This window comes from Lepidothrix coronata, unplaced genomic scaffold, assembly GCF_001604755.1.
Source record: "Lepidothrix coronata isolate B3197 unplaced genomic scaffold, Lepidothrix_coronata-1.0 Scaffold69, whole genome shotgun sequence".
In the NCBI taxonomy this organism is placed as follows: Eukaryota; Metazoa; Chordata; class Aves; order Passeriformes; family Pipridae; genus Lepidothrix; species Lepidothrix coronata.
Genome location: NW_016690249.1, coordinates 2,264,645 through 2,277,620, shown reverse-complemented (window position 1 = coordinate 2,277,620; position 12,976 = coordinate 2,264,645). Strand labels below are relative to the sequence as shown.

Here is a 12,976-nt window from a genome sequence, read left to right as displayed (position 1 = left end):
AGCAAAAAGATTTACTACCTGACTTGGAATCTTTAAATACAGATACAACATGGCGCAGAAAATTAGTGAGCTGTTCAGCACTCTTGGTGTTCTGATTTTTGGGAGTGATATCTTCATGGCACCAAAGTGGACCAAATGCCCTTAAAGAAATACATAACAAAGTGCAAGATTTCTTTGAGTTATCTGAAATAAATGTAATTGGTTAAAAGATATAATCTGTAAAGGCACTTAGATATTTACAGGGTCATGACCTGGAAAACATGCAACTGAACAGAATTTTAAATACAAGTAAATAAATACTCCTACGCTGTATTTTACAAAATCTCTCTCTTAAATATAAGCTATACCATTTAGAGAGCAGGATAAACAAATCCCTGTTCTTTAATTTAACAGTGTGCCTAGAATCTGCTGGCTGTAGTTGGTAGTTAATACTAGTCTCACTATGGCTTTTCACTATGCCCATAGTGAAAGGGCATAATAATAATAACAGTCAATTAATAATATCAGTCAATTAAACACTTTATTTCTGTCGGACAAGATTTTTTTCTGCTTTTCCTGACACTGAAGTGTTTTTAAGTACCTACCTACTAAAATTAGTATCAATAACAGAGGAATGGGAGTCTGTAATTACCATATAAGCTCAGTAATTTTCCTTAGAGTCTTTTAAGTTGTTACATGAAAGTATGCATTTCGAGTACAAACATATCCTCTGCTTATCTCCATTACCTGGTTGTCAGGAACTCAATTAATTTGTTTGCTTTCTCATCTGATTCAGCAGCAGTGTCCATGTCCTCAACCTCTTGTGTAATCTGTGGCAGATTTCCACTACTGCCTCCCAGACTGATACTGGAAGAGGTGGAGCTGGAGCTCAAGCCGGAGTCTGGCACTGGAGATGACTGGTATTCCCGCAGAAAGTCAAAGCCACCTGCCAGCCAAAAGGGAGGAGATAAAGATGGAATGCATCTGTTGGGCCAGTGTTACAGATTAAAGTGTCTGCCAACCAACTCTTTTCAGAGTCAGCAACAGAAACGTTCTACTGGGAAATGGGGAAAACCTGCGGAGTACAACAACCCTCAAACGCTGATGGGAGTGAAAATGGTACTGTGTTTTTAAAGGTGTAGAACTCAACATAAAATGAAAAATATTTAAGTTTTTTACATTCAGAAGTGTTACTTTTTGTAAAGTGAATTTAGAAGTTGGCAAAGTGCATATAAAGTTCAATTTTCTGGACTAGTTTGATGAAGAAAAAAACTCTGCAAGGTGGAATTATTAGGACAATTATGTTGCCCTAATTTTACAAATGTAATGGAAACCAAGACACAAATGTTTAAGGCTTCTGTTCAACACCTTTAGTAACTGTAACCACTAGACTACTCATACTAAATTTTTTCCACATTAGGATTAAACATCTGAGTAAGTGTTCTGCTAGATCAAAACCTTGACACACAGTTTCAGAGCTGAAATTAGAAACTAAGGTTAGATTGCTAGTCATCTTAGGCTGTATCTACAACAGAAAAAAAGGTCTTGTGAGAAGAATGAGAGCAGGACAAAACCCATTGCAGATCATGACACTTAATTTAGTTGCCTAACATTTGCCTGACAAACCTGAGCTTAAGTATTTTCAATTAGGATTCTTTGCTATAGCTACTCACCCACACTCTCACTCTTTATATTAGTTGCTCAAAAGAGAGTCCAAATACTAAGTTTTGACACCTTCTTGGACTTAAGAGGCCCATACTCAGGGTACCAATTATGTTTTTCAGACACAGGAATGAAAACAGTTTTTCATTTTGGCATAAAAGCAGTAATATAATTTTAATGTAAGAATTTTATTCTGTATTTAATAATCCACAGACATGCACTGGAAAAGTAATCTACCTAACCTGAGACAGGAAATTCATGTGAGGTAATTTTGCATAGACGTTATTCAGAATGAAACCTCTTTGGCAAAACATTCATTAATCTGAAGTACCTATCCTGTCTACACATCACTTTAAAATAATTTTGTTGTGTCTCAGCAAAAAAAAATTATCACATAATATTCTTTATAAAGCCAAATTACTTATTACTTATATTCCTAAAGAACCATGGAAATGCCACTTATTTGATAATATTTCCTTTTCATTTTTCAATGTATGGTGAAGTTCCTCACTCTCTCCCAGACAAGTAATCCTACATCCATAACTCTATATTGGCTCTATGACCCTTCAAATTTCAACAGTACACTTGCTTTTGGTATTATTATGACAACAGCAAATCTAGCTAGCAGCTTTCTACAGACTGTTCCCAACCAACCCCTTAAAAAAAGGTAAATTGGTAAAAGTTAACAGAACACTGATCTCAACAGAGGTCTGAAGTAAACCTCCTAATCTAGAAACAGATTTCAGGACAGAAATTAAGTGTATCTGTGATACAAAGGAGGGTGTGTATCATGTGAAATTTAACTTAATGGAAAATCTGAGCTGCATATCCCTGTCTCTTTCTGTGTTGGAATTATTTACTAATTTCTTTAGAAGGTTGAGGAATGATTGCCCTCATTTAAAGTAGTCTTGGCTCCCTGAGGGGGGAGTCAAGAAGTTATTAGGCCTATTAATTTTAAAATACTACATTATATATTATGCCTTACACTAGATAAATTTCCTGCTATCATGAAAAGTTATCTAATAATAAATAGCATTCACATGGAGTTAATATTACTGTTCGTATTTTCCACTTTACTACTTCGATTTATCAAAACTGTTGTATTTTAGAAAAGTAATCCTACTTTCAAAAACCTGACAGTATAATGCAATGTTCTCTTATTTTTCTTGCTTTTTACCTGTGTAAAGATATTCAGGTAAGTATGCCGGTTGTACTGTCAGAGTCTTGGTCTCATTCATCTCTCTGGTCTGAAGCAGCACTGATGCAATGGCTTGATAGTTGTTATTGCAAGATAATGCAATCAAAAGGTGAAGCAGTAACTTTTTACTGTGTTCAAAGACCTCCGGGCGGTAATGGTCAAGGCCTAAATGAAAAGGTTACAGCAACCTCTGAATATGAAGCAATAATAAACAAGTTCACATTCCAGAAATAGTGAAAATTACAAGGCAAGTCCATGACAACAGTACAAACAAACAAAAGATGTAGTATTTCCAGACACAGTTACTATTGTTGTTACTTGTGTATAATCAGTTTCCAGACTGAGGTCCCATACAAGAGGTACAAACAATGAGTGGCAATACAACTTTATACATTCTGTCTCAGTGCAGTGTTAATTTGACAGGTTTGGCAAACCTCTAAAGGTAAGGAATTCATGATGTTGGTTGTAATTACATTGCTAACCACAGTATGTGGCTTTCTTGCACAGACATTAGGTTTAGAATGAGTGCAAACTGTAAGAGGTAGATACTGATTTATTAAGAAAGGAACTGACAGACAAATCACTTAAAAATGAATTTCAGCTACCAGTGAGTAGCATGAGATATTAGCCCCTAGCAGAGGGTGCAGAACTGAAACTGAAGGTTAGCACTGAAAGACTGATCTGGTTTACACTACTGCTGTTTGTAAGATTTTAAAACAGCCTGAATAATTCACAAATTACAAATATGAGGGAAACTTGTATGTTTGTAAAATGGTGTTTGTAAAATAAACTGCATTCTATTGTAGTAATCTCTTTTTGATTCTCTTTCAGTACCTTCCAAAATATTTAAAAGTACTTTTTTCTGTTTAGGAGTAGTTTAAGTGCTGAAAAAGTTATTTTTTTAACTTCTTCAGCTCCTCTCTTCTCAGGATATACTCCTCTTTAAAAAGCAGCTCCTTCATTACTCTAAATGGCAGCAGCCAACAGATTTTTCAAGTCAGGTGTTTTCTAATATACTCCAGTCACGCTGGTTCTTGCTTGCCTGCAAAAATAGCTGCTCATACTGCCTGAACAGCGTGCCTTTGGCTCCTAAGGGCAGTTCTTTGGAGGTCCTGTGATTCTTGGTCTCTTACTCCTCTGCCCATAGCCTCTACAAAAAAATAAATGCAGGCATCCTGCCCACCCTCTTTTTCAGCTTCTTCAGGTTTCTGTTCCTATTCTCCTTTCTCCATTTCCTTCCACCTACCAGGAGACAATGAACTCATCCTACCCTAAAATACATCAGAAAGGATGTAAAAAGTTCTTCTAATTGAAGATAAATTCTATATTGGCAACACTTGTGACTGAAATCCTATGAAACCCCAGGGCTGTATGAAAGTCTTGGCACAGATCTTCTAACTATAAGAGAAGGACAGTTCAGTCTTTGTGCTTGTCCAGTGCTAGGCCCTTCTTTACTTTGGAAGCGTTCCTGAGAGGGTAAACTTCTGTGACGTGGAAACATTTCCATGGGGAAAAAGTCTAGCTGCTCAACTCATTTCACATTGGTTGCAAAAGAGATTTTAAACAGCAGTGATTTTCATGCCCTTCTGACATAGGCAGGTTCACACCAGCAGTATGCCTCTCCACTATCACTACTACAAACCATCTGTTAGGCTATTAAACACACATAAATTGCAAAATTCTTTCATTTAAGTATTTTCTCGTTCCAATAAATGAAAGGATATTGGCTCTCCAGCTAGCCACTATACTAGTTTCCAGTTTCCTTTTTAGTCAGATGTATCTGTCTGTCTATTGACATACCAACAGGACAGAAATACTTGATTTTCAATCACAGTCATACCTTTGGCTAACATATAACATAACATCCTTAAAACATCACAAGAACTCTACTACAAAACAGAAGCATTTTCCACAGGAGGTGTAACAGCTCTAGAGAAATTTACTTTAAAGCCTTAAAGCTGTGATTTCACTCCAGTTACCACTAAACCAGTTACACTTAGTTACCAGTTATATTTAGCTTTAATTTCACATTTTAGAATTGAGAGTTCTTAATGAAGAGATTGTTTCAAATGCTATTTATAAATTTCTATTTGTTTCTTATTAAAAAAATGTAATGTTGAAACCTTATTGCACAAACAAATAACTAAAGACATTTTTATAATGGATTACTAGTGACTTAACTATTTTTGCGTATGTTTGTTTGCATGGCTCCCTGATGGCTCCTTAAAGCTGCCTTAACTAAAGTGGTCATGCTGCTGCATACCACTTCTGTCTTGTTATTCCTGTATTCTTGTGAGAATTTCTAACTGTAAGCACCAGTTTTCTCACACTTGTTACAAATCACATTAAAGATGTTAGATCAGTTAATGGTTATTGATTTGATCCATAAACTTGATCCAGTTTTCTTTCAGCTCCCTCTTACACTTGGAAAGTTCACAGAAATATAAAAAAAGAAGGAAAAAATTGTTATGGGCAGCCACAAAATAAATTTAAATTTTAAGTGAAGAATATATGTGAAATACCCTATTGAAACTGACTCTGGAAGTCCCATCCAACACAGTCCTGGTTATTAGTCCTGCATTTAATCAGAAGTTTGTGAAATAAATATATTGATATAAAAAAATCCTATTTCATAAAAAAATTCAAATAGAACAGTTGGTGACAGAGTAGCATAAAAGGAGAATGAATTATCTTCTTCAACTTACACTGTTTTCTACCACTGTGCTGTAACCTCCCAGTTTAATCTCTTTTTGTCTGCTGAACAGCACACTCTTTCCAGACTGACCATGAATAGACTTAGTGGTAACTATGCTGTCTGAATGAGAAGTGAACTGCGATCTCAGCTATAATAAATTTATTTCACAACTGTCTGGCTGTGGGTTTTTGTGAACACTATTATTTATCAACCATGAAAGTTAAGGAATGGCTTTATAATGCTAAGTACTCTTGTGTGCTAAAAAATTAGACCACTCACTTTGCGTAATGTTAAACAGGAGGACAGGAAAGCTAACACCTTCCAGCTGAACTGTGTTACAATCAGGAACAGACACAGCAGTGGGGAAAAAGCAGTGCCTCTATGCTCAGGTACACAAGAGATAAAGTATTCCATTAGCAATGCAATTAATAAAGCTTGCTTTCCAGTGGTCTGTGTCCTACTCCACTACCTCTGCAGTACAGTAATCTTGGATCTCTTACAGAGTAGTTTTGCAAAGGCAAGAGAAAACACCAATGTGTGTAGTCCAGGCCTAAGGCATGTGTAGACTGCTATCAGAAACCAAACTGTACAAGGGCTTGAGTTTCACCTGCTGTGTGTTTTTAGAGATATTTTAGGAAGTCAATCATTTTCGAATTTCTACACATCTCTCAAATTTGGGTGAAATTGGCCAAAATATTCAAAAGCTTCAAAGTTTTAAGACTAATTCACTTACCATAATTCCCTTGGGCTTTTTTTAAGTGGAGGGGGAGGTCATAATAAAAACATGTAAGAAACACAGCTCTATAGCTTCAGCAAAACTAAAGTAAAAGGATGGGAGTACATTTATACTTTGTTTCTTGTTCTGTTGGTTTTACCTAAAAAGAGAGCATGTAGCAACAAAGGGAGGTGAAGAGCCCAATCTTCTCTCACACTGTGATCCACTACCATCTCAGTCATGAAGATGACAGCAATATTGCACCTAGAAATTAAATCACATTATCAGTTTCAAATGTCTTGGAAATGGGAAAGCAGTACAATGATGCCTATTTCTGAAGAAATAAACAATCTCTAAATTTTCAAATTTATTGCATTTCTTCCCAACATGATTAATGCTGAAGCACCTTAGTTATGGTATCAAGCAGATAAGTACCCATTACTGAAAAACCCCCTATTATTGTCAATGCAAATTATGTAAAAAAGGAATTTCAGAATACACATAGCCTAGTTAGAATAAAAGATCAAAGCCCTATGAATAATAGGCACAAAGGCTTTGGAGAGAGAAATTTTCCTTTCTGTTTTAGTTGTTTCTTCAGTCTGATTCTTACCAGCAATGTCCTACATTGTAAATAGGCTTTCTGGTAGAAATCTGGTAGAGTTGAGAGCTTTCATTGCAAGTTAGTTTTTGCACTGGAAATCAGCAGAAATTTAATGTATGATTTTCAGATGTTCCGAGTGGTGGAACAGTTGAATTGGTGTTGGTCAACTAGTAAGAGGAAGCATCACACTGTCTGAAATGTCAGAATGAGAAACTGCTCACCTATGAAGGGGGCCCCGGGGTGTGATAGTTTCTGGGAGGTAGTCCACAAGTGGTGCCCAACATCCTCCATTGTAAGGCATAGGCAGGGGATGTGGCTGTTTGGTTTCCACAATATTCAATAACCAGCTTGTATATGGAGAAACAGGATCGTCTGCATGGAAAATCATTAAAACAGAGTGTATAAAACCCAAGTCTGGTCATCCATTTTTGAGAAATACTAAAATAGATTTTATGCTAACGTATCAGTTCAGCTGTTTGGAATAATGTGATAAGATGCCATGATGTTTGCAAATTCCCGTGTTCAATAACAAGTGATGCATTTTTAATCCCTCTTTCATGCTGATGGAAATTAAAGAGATTCTAAGCAGACAGCACTGAATGGTAGGAGCGGCAGCTGAATGCCTGCTGTCCCTTAGTAGCTTTGGATCCAGATCACAAAGCACCAAGCAACGGACTTTCTCTTCAAAAATGAGAGAAAAGTTCAGCCAACAAAGCTGCTGTCAGAAGCCATCTGCTGCAAGGAGCAGAGTACCAGTGACACATTCTTGCAACTCCTCACCAGTGCCCTGCTGAGCAATGCTACAAAGGCAAAGTTAAATGTCCTGAATTAGCAAAGAGGCATAAGGAATGCAAAAAACATCTTCAGGGCAATTTTGTTTCAACAGGGAAGAATTATCTCTTGAATTTCTCATATTTAACTTTGCTTCACTATGACAGCTGCTGTTTGTTAATGAGCATTAGGGTTTTTTCTTCCACCTGTTTATCTGCAATGATGTGGGTCAAGTAAGTTATGTCCAACAATTTCTGTCTTCTCTCAGCTGCACAGTTTTGTTAATCTCTTCTGTGTTTTGTTCCCTCTCACTCCTTTTGATTTTCCCACTGGTCAGTTTTTATTTCTGAGGCTTAGCAGTTTGCAATACACTGCTGTGGAAAGTAACTTTTCCAGGTCTGTTCTTGACATACACCCAAACGTTGCCTTTTATGAATTTTTAATTAGTGTTATTTTTTGCTCTGCTTTGTTTGTTTTTGTTTGGGGTTTTGTGGGCTTCTGTCTGCTTGTTTGTTTTGGTTTTATTTTGTTTCACTTTTGTATTTTAGGTAGATTTGAAACTCTCAGCACTTTCTTCTTTTTTTTTTTTTAACAGCATGCATCTGATGCTTGTCAGCTTTCCCACGGGAAAAGAAATTGTTTTGATGCCTACAAAAGTATCAGAGCTAGCTATTTCTAATGCACATCAATTCTTAGTTTTGAAAAAACATCTTCAGCCCAGATCTTCAGGAGACCTTTAATGCAGTAGCTGCTCCTCCAATTATTTCTAAAATGCAACTTTCTAATTCCCATTCTTCAGTGCTGGTCTTTCAAGGAACATTTTAGACCTTTATGATTTAGACCTCTACTTAGATCCTCATCTGGAGGATGATTGCTTAGTTACAGATAAAGAATAAATCGACCTAATAATGTATCAAAGTACAGCATTTTTGCATATTCATCTTCTAAGAATTAACCAGATAATGTTTGCCAGATGCTTTTCACAGGCACTACTTATTTAAGTGTTTAACAGCATAGTGCTTCATGAAGTTCACACTGAGACTTAGATCCTCACTCATGTTTTCACAGTTTTATGTACAGACTGAAAAAGGAACAAAGAAGCACTTTGAGGCTTAACATGCAATCCTTATCCGAACAAAACATTTTCTGTGCTGCAGAGTTATGTTCCCTGTTTATATCCTCAGCAATACATGTATGTTCAAGTAGACTGGAGAAAAGAGAGAAGCCATACAAGCAACGCCTTTGCAGCTTAATGGAAGTTGCATTATGTATCTTGTAGAATGATGAATGGTATAAGAATTGCTCTTTCTTATTAGAATTTTATATAAATGTCAGTAGCTAAGTAAAATGCATTTTATTTTACATCTAGGTATTCATATATTTGCTAAAGGAACCCCTAGGTGAAGCACACTTTGCATAAATATTCATGGTACTATGAAGCTTGCATGTACATGCAGGAAAAAACATTTTGGGCACTGGTTTGAGGAGACATTCCAAAAGAGCAAAGAAAATTTCAGTATTTTTTAACCTTTTATTACTCTAAGCTCTTGTCAAAACCACCAACTTTTGAGGGTTGTTCTGATAATATAAATATTGTTCTGTTTTGAAAGATTCTTAATGCAGATCAGATTAGCACCAGTGCTCCAGTTAACATCTGGAGAAGAATTTTTAGTAGCTGCAGCACTAGAAACCCACAAAAAACCCAAGACAAGTTACTAAGACCTACTGAGTTTAAGATGTTACAGACTTTTTTGTCTGTAACATTTAAATACTCGAGTTTGTACATACACAATATTTTGTAAATATTATGCTTCATAAATATGAATAATAGTTTCTAATATACATTTAATTATCCCATTGTATTGTATTTGACAGTGTTTGCATATTTTGCAGAAGAGTATTGCCAAAAATTACTTAGATTAAAGCATATTTAAAATCTTTACTTCTTATGTCAAAATACTGTTCCAAAATGGTGTCTGTAGCACCAAACCAAGATATTATGGCCTATATATTATTTGACCTGGCTTTAACAAGCCAGAGATGAAAGTCAATAACAAGGTCTTGCCTTATTTACATTAGGTTAGGGCCTAACTGAAATCTCTAAATCGCTGCCTTTACAATTCAATCAAAAAATGAAGCCAAGCAACCCAACTCATAAATTTTACACTGTTGTTCAATAGTTGACACTGTTTTTCTTTGGAATATCTGCTGAGCACCAAGTGTCTATTTATAGTCCATTTTGCAGAAATACACATAGAACAACAAGCGTGCTCAGGAGCCCTATCTCAATCTGTTCACTAATACACATTTGTACAGTGTAGCCAGAAACTAGTTGCAAAGGGCATATAAAAGCTAAAGAGGAGATAAGATCTCATATTTGGAAATTCCTGAATCTCTTTTCATGCTCTTGTAACAGCACTTGATTTGGAGGGATATACTGGCAAATGACACAATTCAAAGCACTTGCAATAATGCTCTTAGTTGGCTTTGCCACGTACAAAAGGCTCAGTGTGTTACTGTCCAGAGGATTCTTTGCTGCTGCCTTTTGTGAAGTTCTCTGGCCTTCAAATGGGTTTGACTGAGCCCAGATTAAACAAAGTAAATTAATTAAATGAGGTATGAAGGTAAAATAAGGACACTCCCTGTATGGTAAAGCTACATTTGTTACATTTCTATTTATAAAGAATTTAAACAGAGAGCCTCTGCCAGACATCTGAATGTTTTCCTCTCCCACCAAAACACCAGAAATTTCATCAAATTGAATAATAAAACTTACTTTTGTCATCATCGTAAGATCCTCCGGAGCTATTACTGTACCTTGATTCTAGTCGGGTATGTGCTCTTATTACATTACTGAACCTTCAAATACAAGGAAAAAATCTTCATTATAAACATAGACTGACATCAAACATCTGGACTATATGCTTACTCTAAAAACAGAAAAAGCATTTCCTTAAGTATGCACTTTTATACAGGAGTTGACAGCTGCACTTTTACACAAGAGTAGATAGCAATGTGAATACAATGCTGTTTCTTTCCACGAAAGATTTTGCAGTCAGTTTCTGAGAAGTTCTAACAGCTTTTAAAATTTAGCAAAGGGAAATTCTTATGCTGCAAACACGTGGTTTTCTTGAAGCAAGAAACTGCTAAGGCTGAACTAAATCCACAGCTAGTATTTTGTCACAGATCATGTTCATGGGTAAAATTCTCCCAACTTGCTAAAGCAGTAACTGACTGGATAGTCCAAAGCCAAACCCACACCAGGTATCAAGCAGGAAAAGCTTCAGCAGATCCCCTTTCCACAAGAGAATCCAGCAACTGCCAGAGCAGACCTAATAGAGAAGTTAAGGGCTATGAGAGCCAGAACAAACTGCTCACAGCTGTCCTCAAATCTGCCACAGATCTTTTACTTTTTGCCAGCTAAGTTTTATTTGTGATCTCCTTTGACTTCCTCCACCTTGTGCTGTCAGGGTAACCAGGCCTGAAGTGGAGTGAGAGGAGCCATACTGAGGTCTCACACAGTAGTGATGATCTAAAAACATCACCACTTCTGCAAAACTAGGAAACTAATTACAAATAACCATATATCAAATGAAACAAAACTGAAGGTTTTCTAGACAACATTCAATTCAATTTTTTACTAATGTGCATACATCTTAGTGCAGGGTATTTCACTATACATTGATGTATTACACTGTTTCCGAAGCATGTTTGTCTCGTAAGGACACAATAAATTCCTTGTGTGAGTTACAAAAATGCATCATGAGCCATCTTAATACATGATATTCTATCTATGACCTTCATTATTTCATATGTCTTGATGCATGAAGTCAATATTAATGGACATTCTAAGACTGACACATTGGTTTTGAAATGCAGATGCACTTACAGCTTCCAGTTTCTTTGGTAACATAAATGCCAGCAATGAATTCAGGTAAATTATTTTCCATTTTTTTCTGAGGTGTCTTTCAGCAGGAACCAGAATGCCAGAACTTTGTAATTTTCCTTTCATTTTTATCATAGGGTCTCTGATAAATCTGAATGCTAAGAACGTTTTTGGAGTCACATTTAAAACTTACATAAGACAAGAAACCCGGAAAACACAGTTAGATTGAAAGTACAGTAGGAGATGTTTGCTCAACTTGCCTGAAAATTAACTAAATAAAAATCTAACTTAAAACTATATAGCCATACAATTTAGCTAAAGAATAATAAAAAAATAATTCAGAGGAAAAATGTTTTTATTTTCCTTTCTAGTGCATATGCTGAAAACATCATTCACAGTAAAATCTGCTTTATTATCAATTTGAAACCTTACTTAGTACTGAGTGCTATTTTCTACTGACATTTAAATTAGCAGACACATAAAACTAACCTGACAAAATGCTACTCATGTTTGTAACATGTAAAAGGCAAGTAATTAAAAAGGTTCTGAAGTATAGAAAGGTTTGCCCACATAATTGTCTCTGTGCTCGGAGCCTGCGGAAGGTGGGTTGGACCACTGAAGTGATACTAGTGACTATTAGCAACAACAGATTAATGTAATACTAATGCACTTACTGATGAATGCTATTATAAGCCGTTCGAAGTTCTCTTACAAAACTAAGAGGGCTTCTGTGAGAGAAACAATATATATCCGTCTGTGCTCAAGGATCTGATGACCCTTAGGCTTTGCATTTATTCATTCATCATTTTTCAGTATGTATCATAAGAAGCCAAAGTCTAAATTGAATATATGATTTCTAAGCAAAGTATTTTACGTAGCTTTCCTTTTTAAGATATTTTTTCCAGACAAAGGAGGTGTCCTTGTGGTCATGGATACAAAACTGCAAACTAAATTTTACTCACTGTCCATGAAATCGAAAGGTGTGATCAAACCTGATTTTTCATAAAGATTTGAGCAGTCACTATTTGATACACACTTTTGATTTTCTTTTTCTTTTGTAGATAATCCCTAAAAACCCATGATCTACTTAGCATGATTCAATCAATGTAGGTTCAACAGTTGTTTCTTTACAATGTGTTACTAAACAACAGTCAGGAACTAGAATCCTGTGAATAGCTTTTTTAAAAAAACTTATACATACTAGGATGTATCACCATTTAGGATCAGCTTCAGCATCAGAGTTCCTCACAATACAATGCAGACTTTTATCCAACATCTCACCCTTAGCCTAGGAAAACATACATTTTGGAGAAAAAAACAAACCCAAACCACAAACCTTTCATCAGTCTCTTTCACCATTCTGTTCTCCTCCACATCAGGAAAACTATCTTGGCCAGCTACAACAGTGTTGCTGCTAGAGGTGGTTCCTGTGTATGAGATGTCAGTAAGAACACCTGTTACACACAGCA

General features: G+C 36.0%; 1 protein-coding gene across 8 annotated transcripts in view; it reads right to left on the bottom strand.

Moving 5' to 3' along the window:
* Nucleotides 1-12,976, bottom strand: part of FRY (FRY microtubule binding protein) — a 236,177-nt gene that overhangs the window by 45,346 nt on the left and 177,855 nt on the right. For all 8 annotated transcript variants that reach the window (XM_017818584.1, XM_017818586.1, XM_017818579.1 and 5 more), the window contains 7 exons: nucleotides 12,844-12,934; nucleotides 10,398-10,480; nucleotides 7,072-7,222; nucleotides 6,410-6,513; nucleotides 2,819-3,004; nucleotides 727-925; nucleotides 19-140 (listed from right to left, as the gene is read on the bottom strand). In XM_017818584.1, coding sequence (XP_017674073.1) covers nucleotides 19-140; nucleotides 727-925; nucleotides 2,819-3,004; nucleotides 6,410-6,513; nucleotides 7,072-7,222; nucleotides 10,398-10,480; nucleotides 12,844-12,934 — 936 coding nt within the window. The remainder of the gene's footprint in view (nucleotides 1-18; nucleotides 141-726; nucleotides 926-2,818; nucleotides 3,005-6,409; nucleotides 6,514-7,071; nucleotides 7,223-10,397; nucleotides 10,481-12,843; nucleotides 12,935-12,976) is intronic.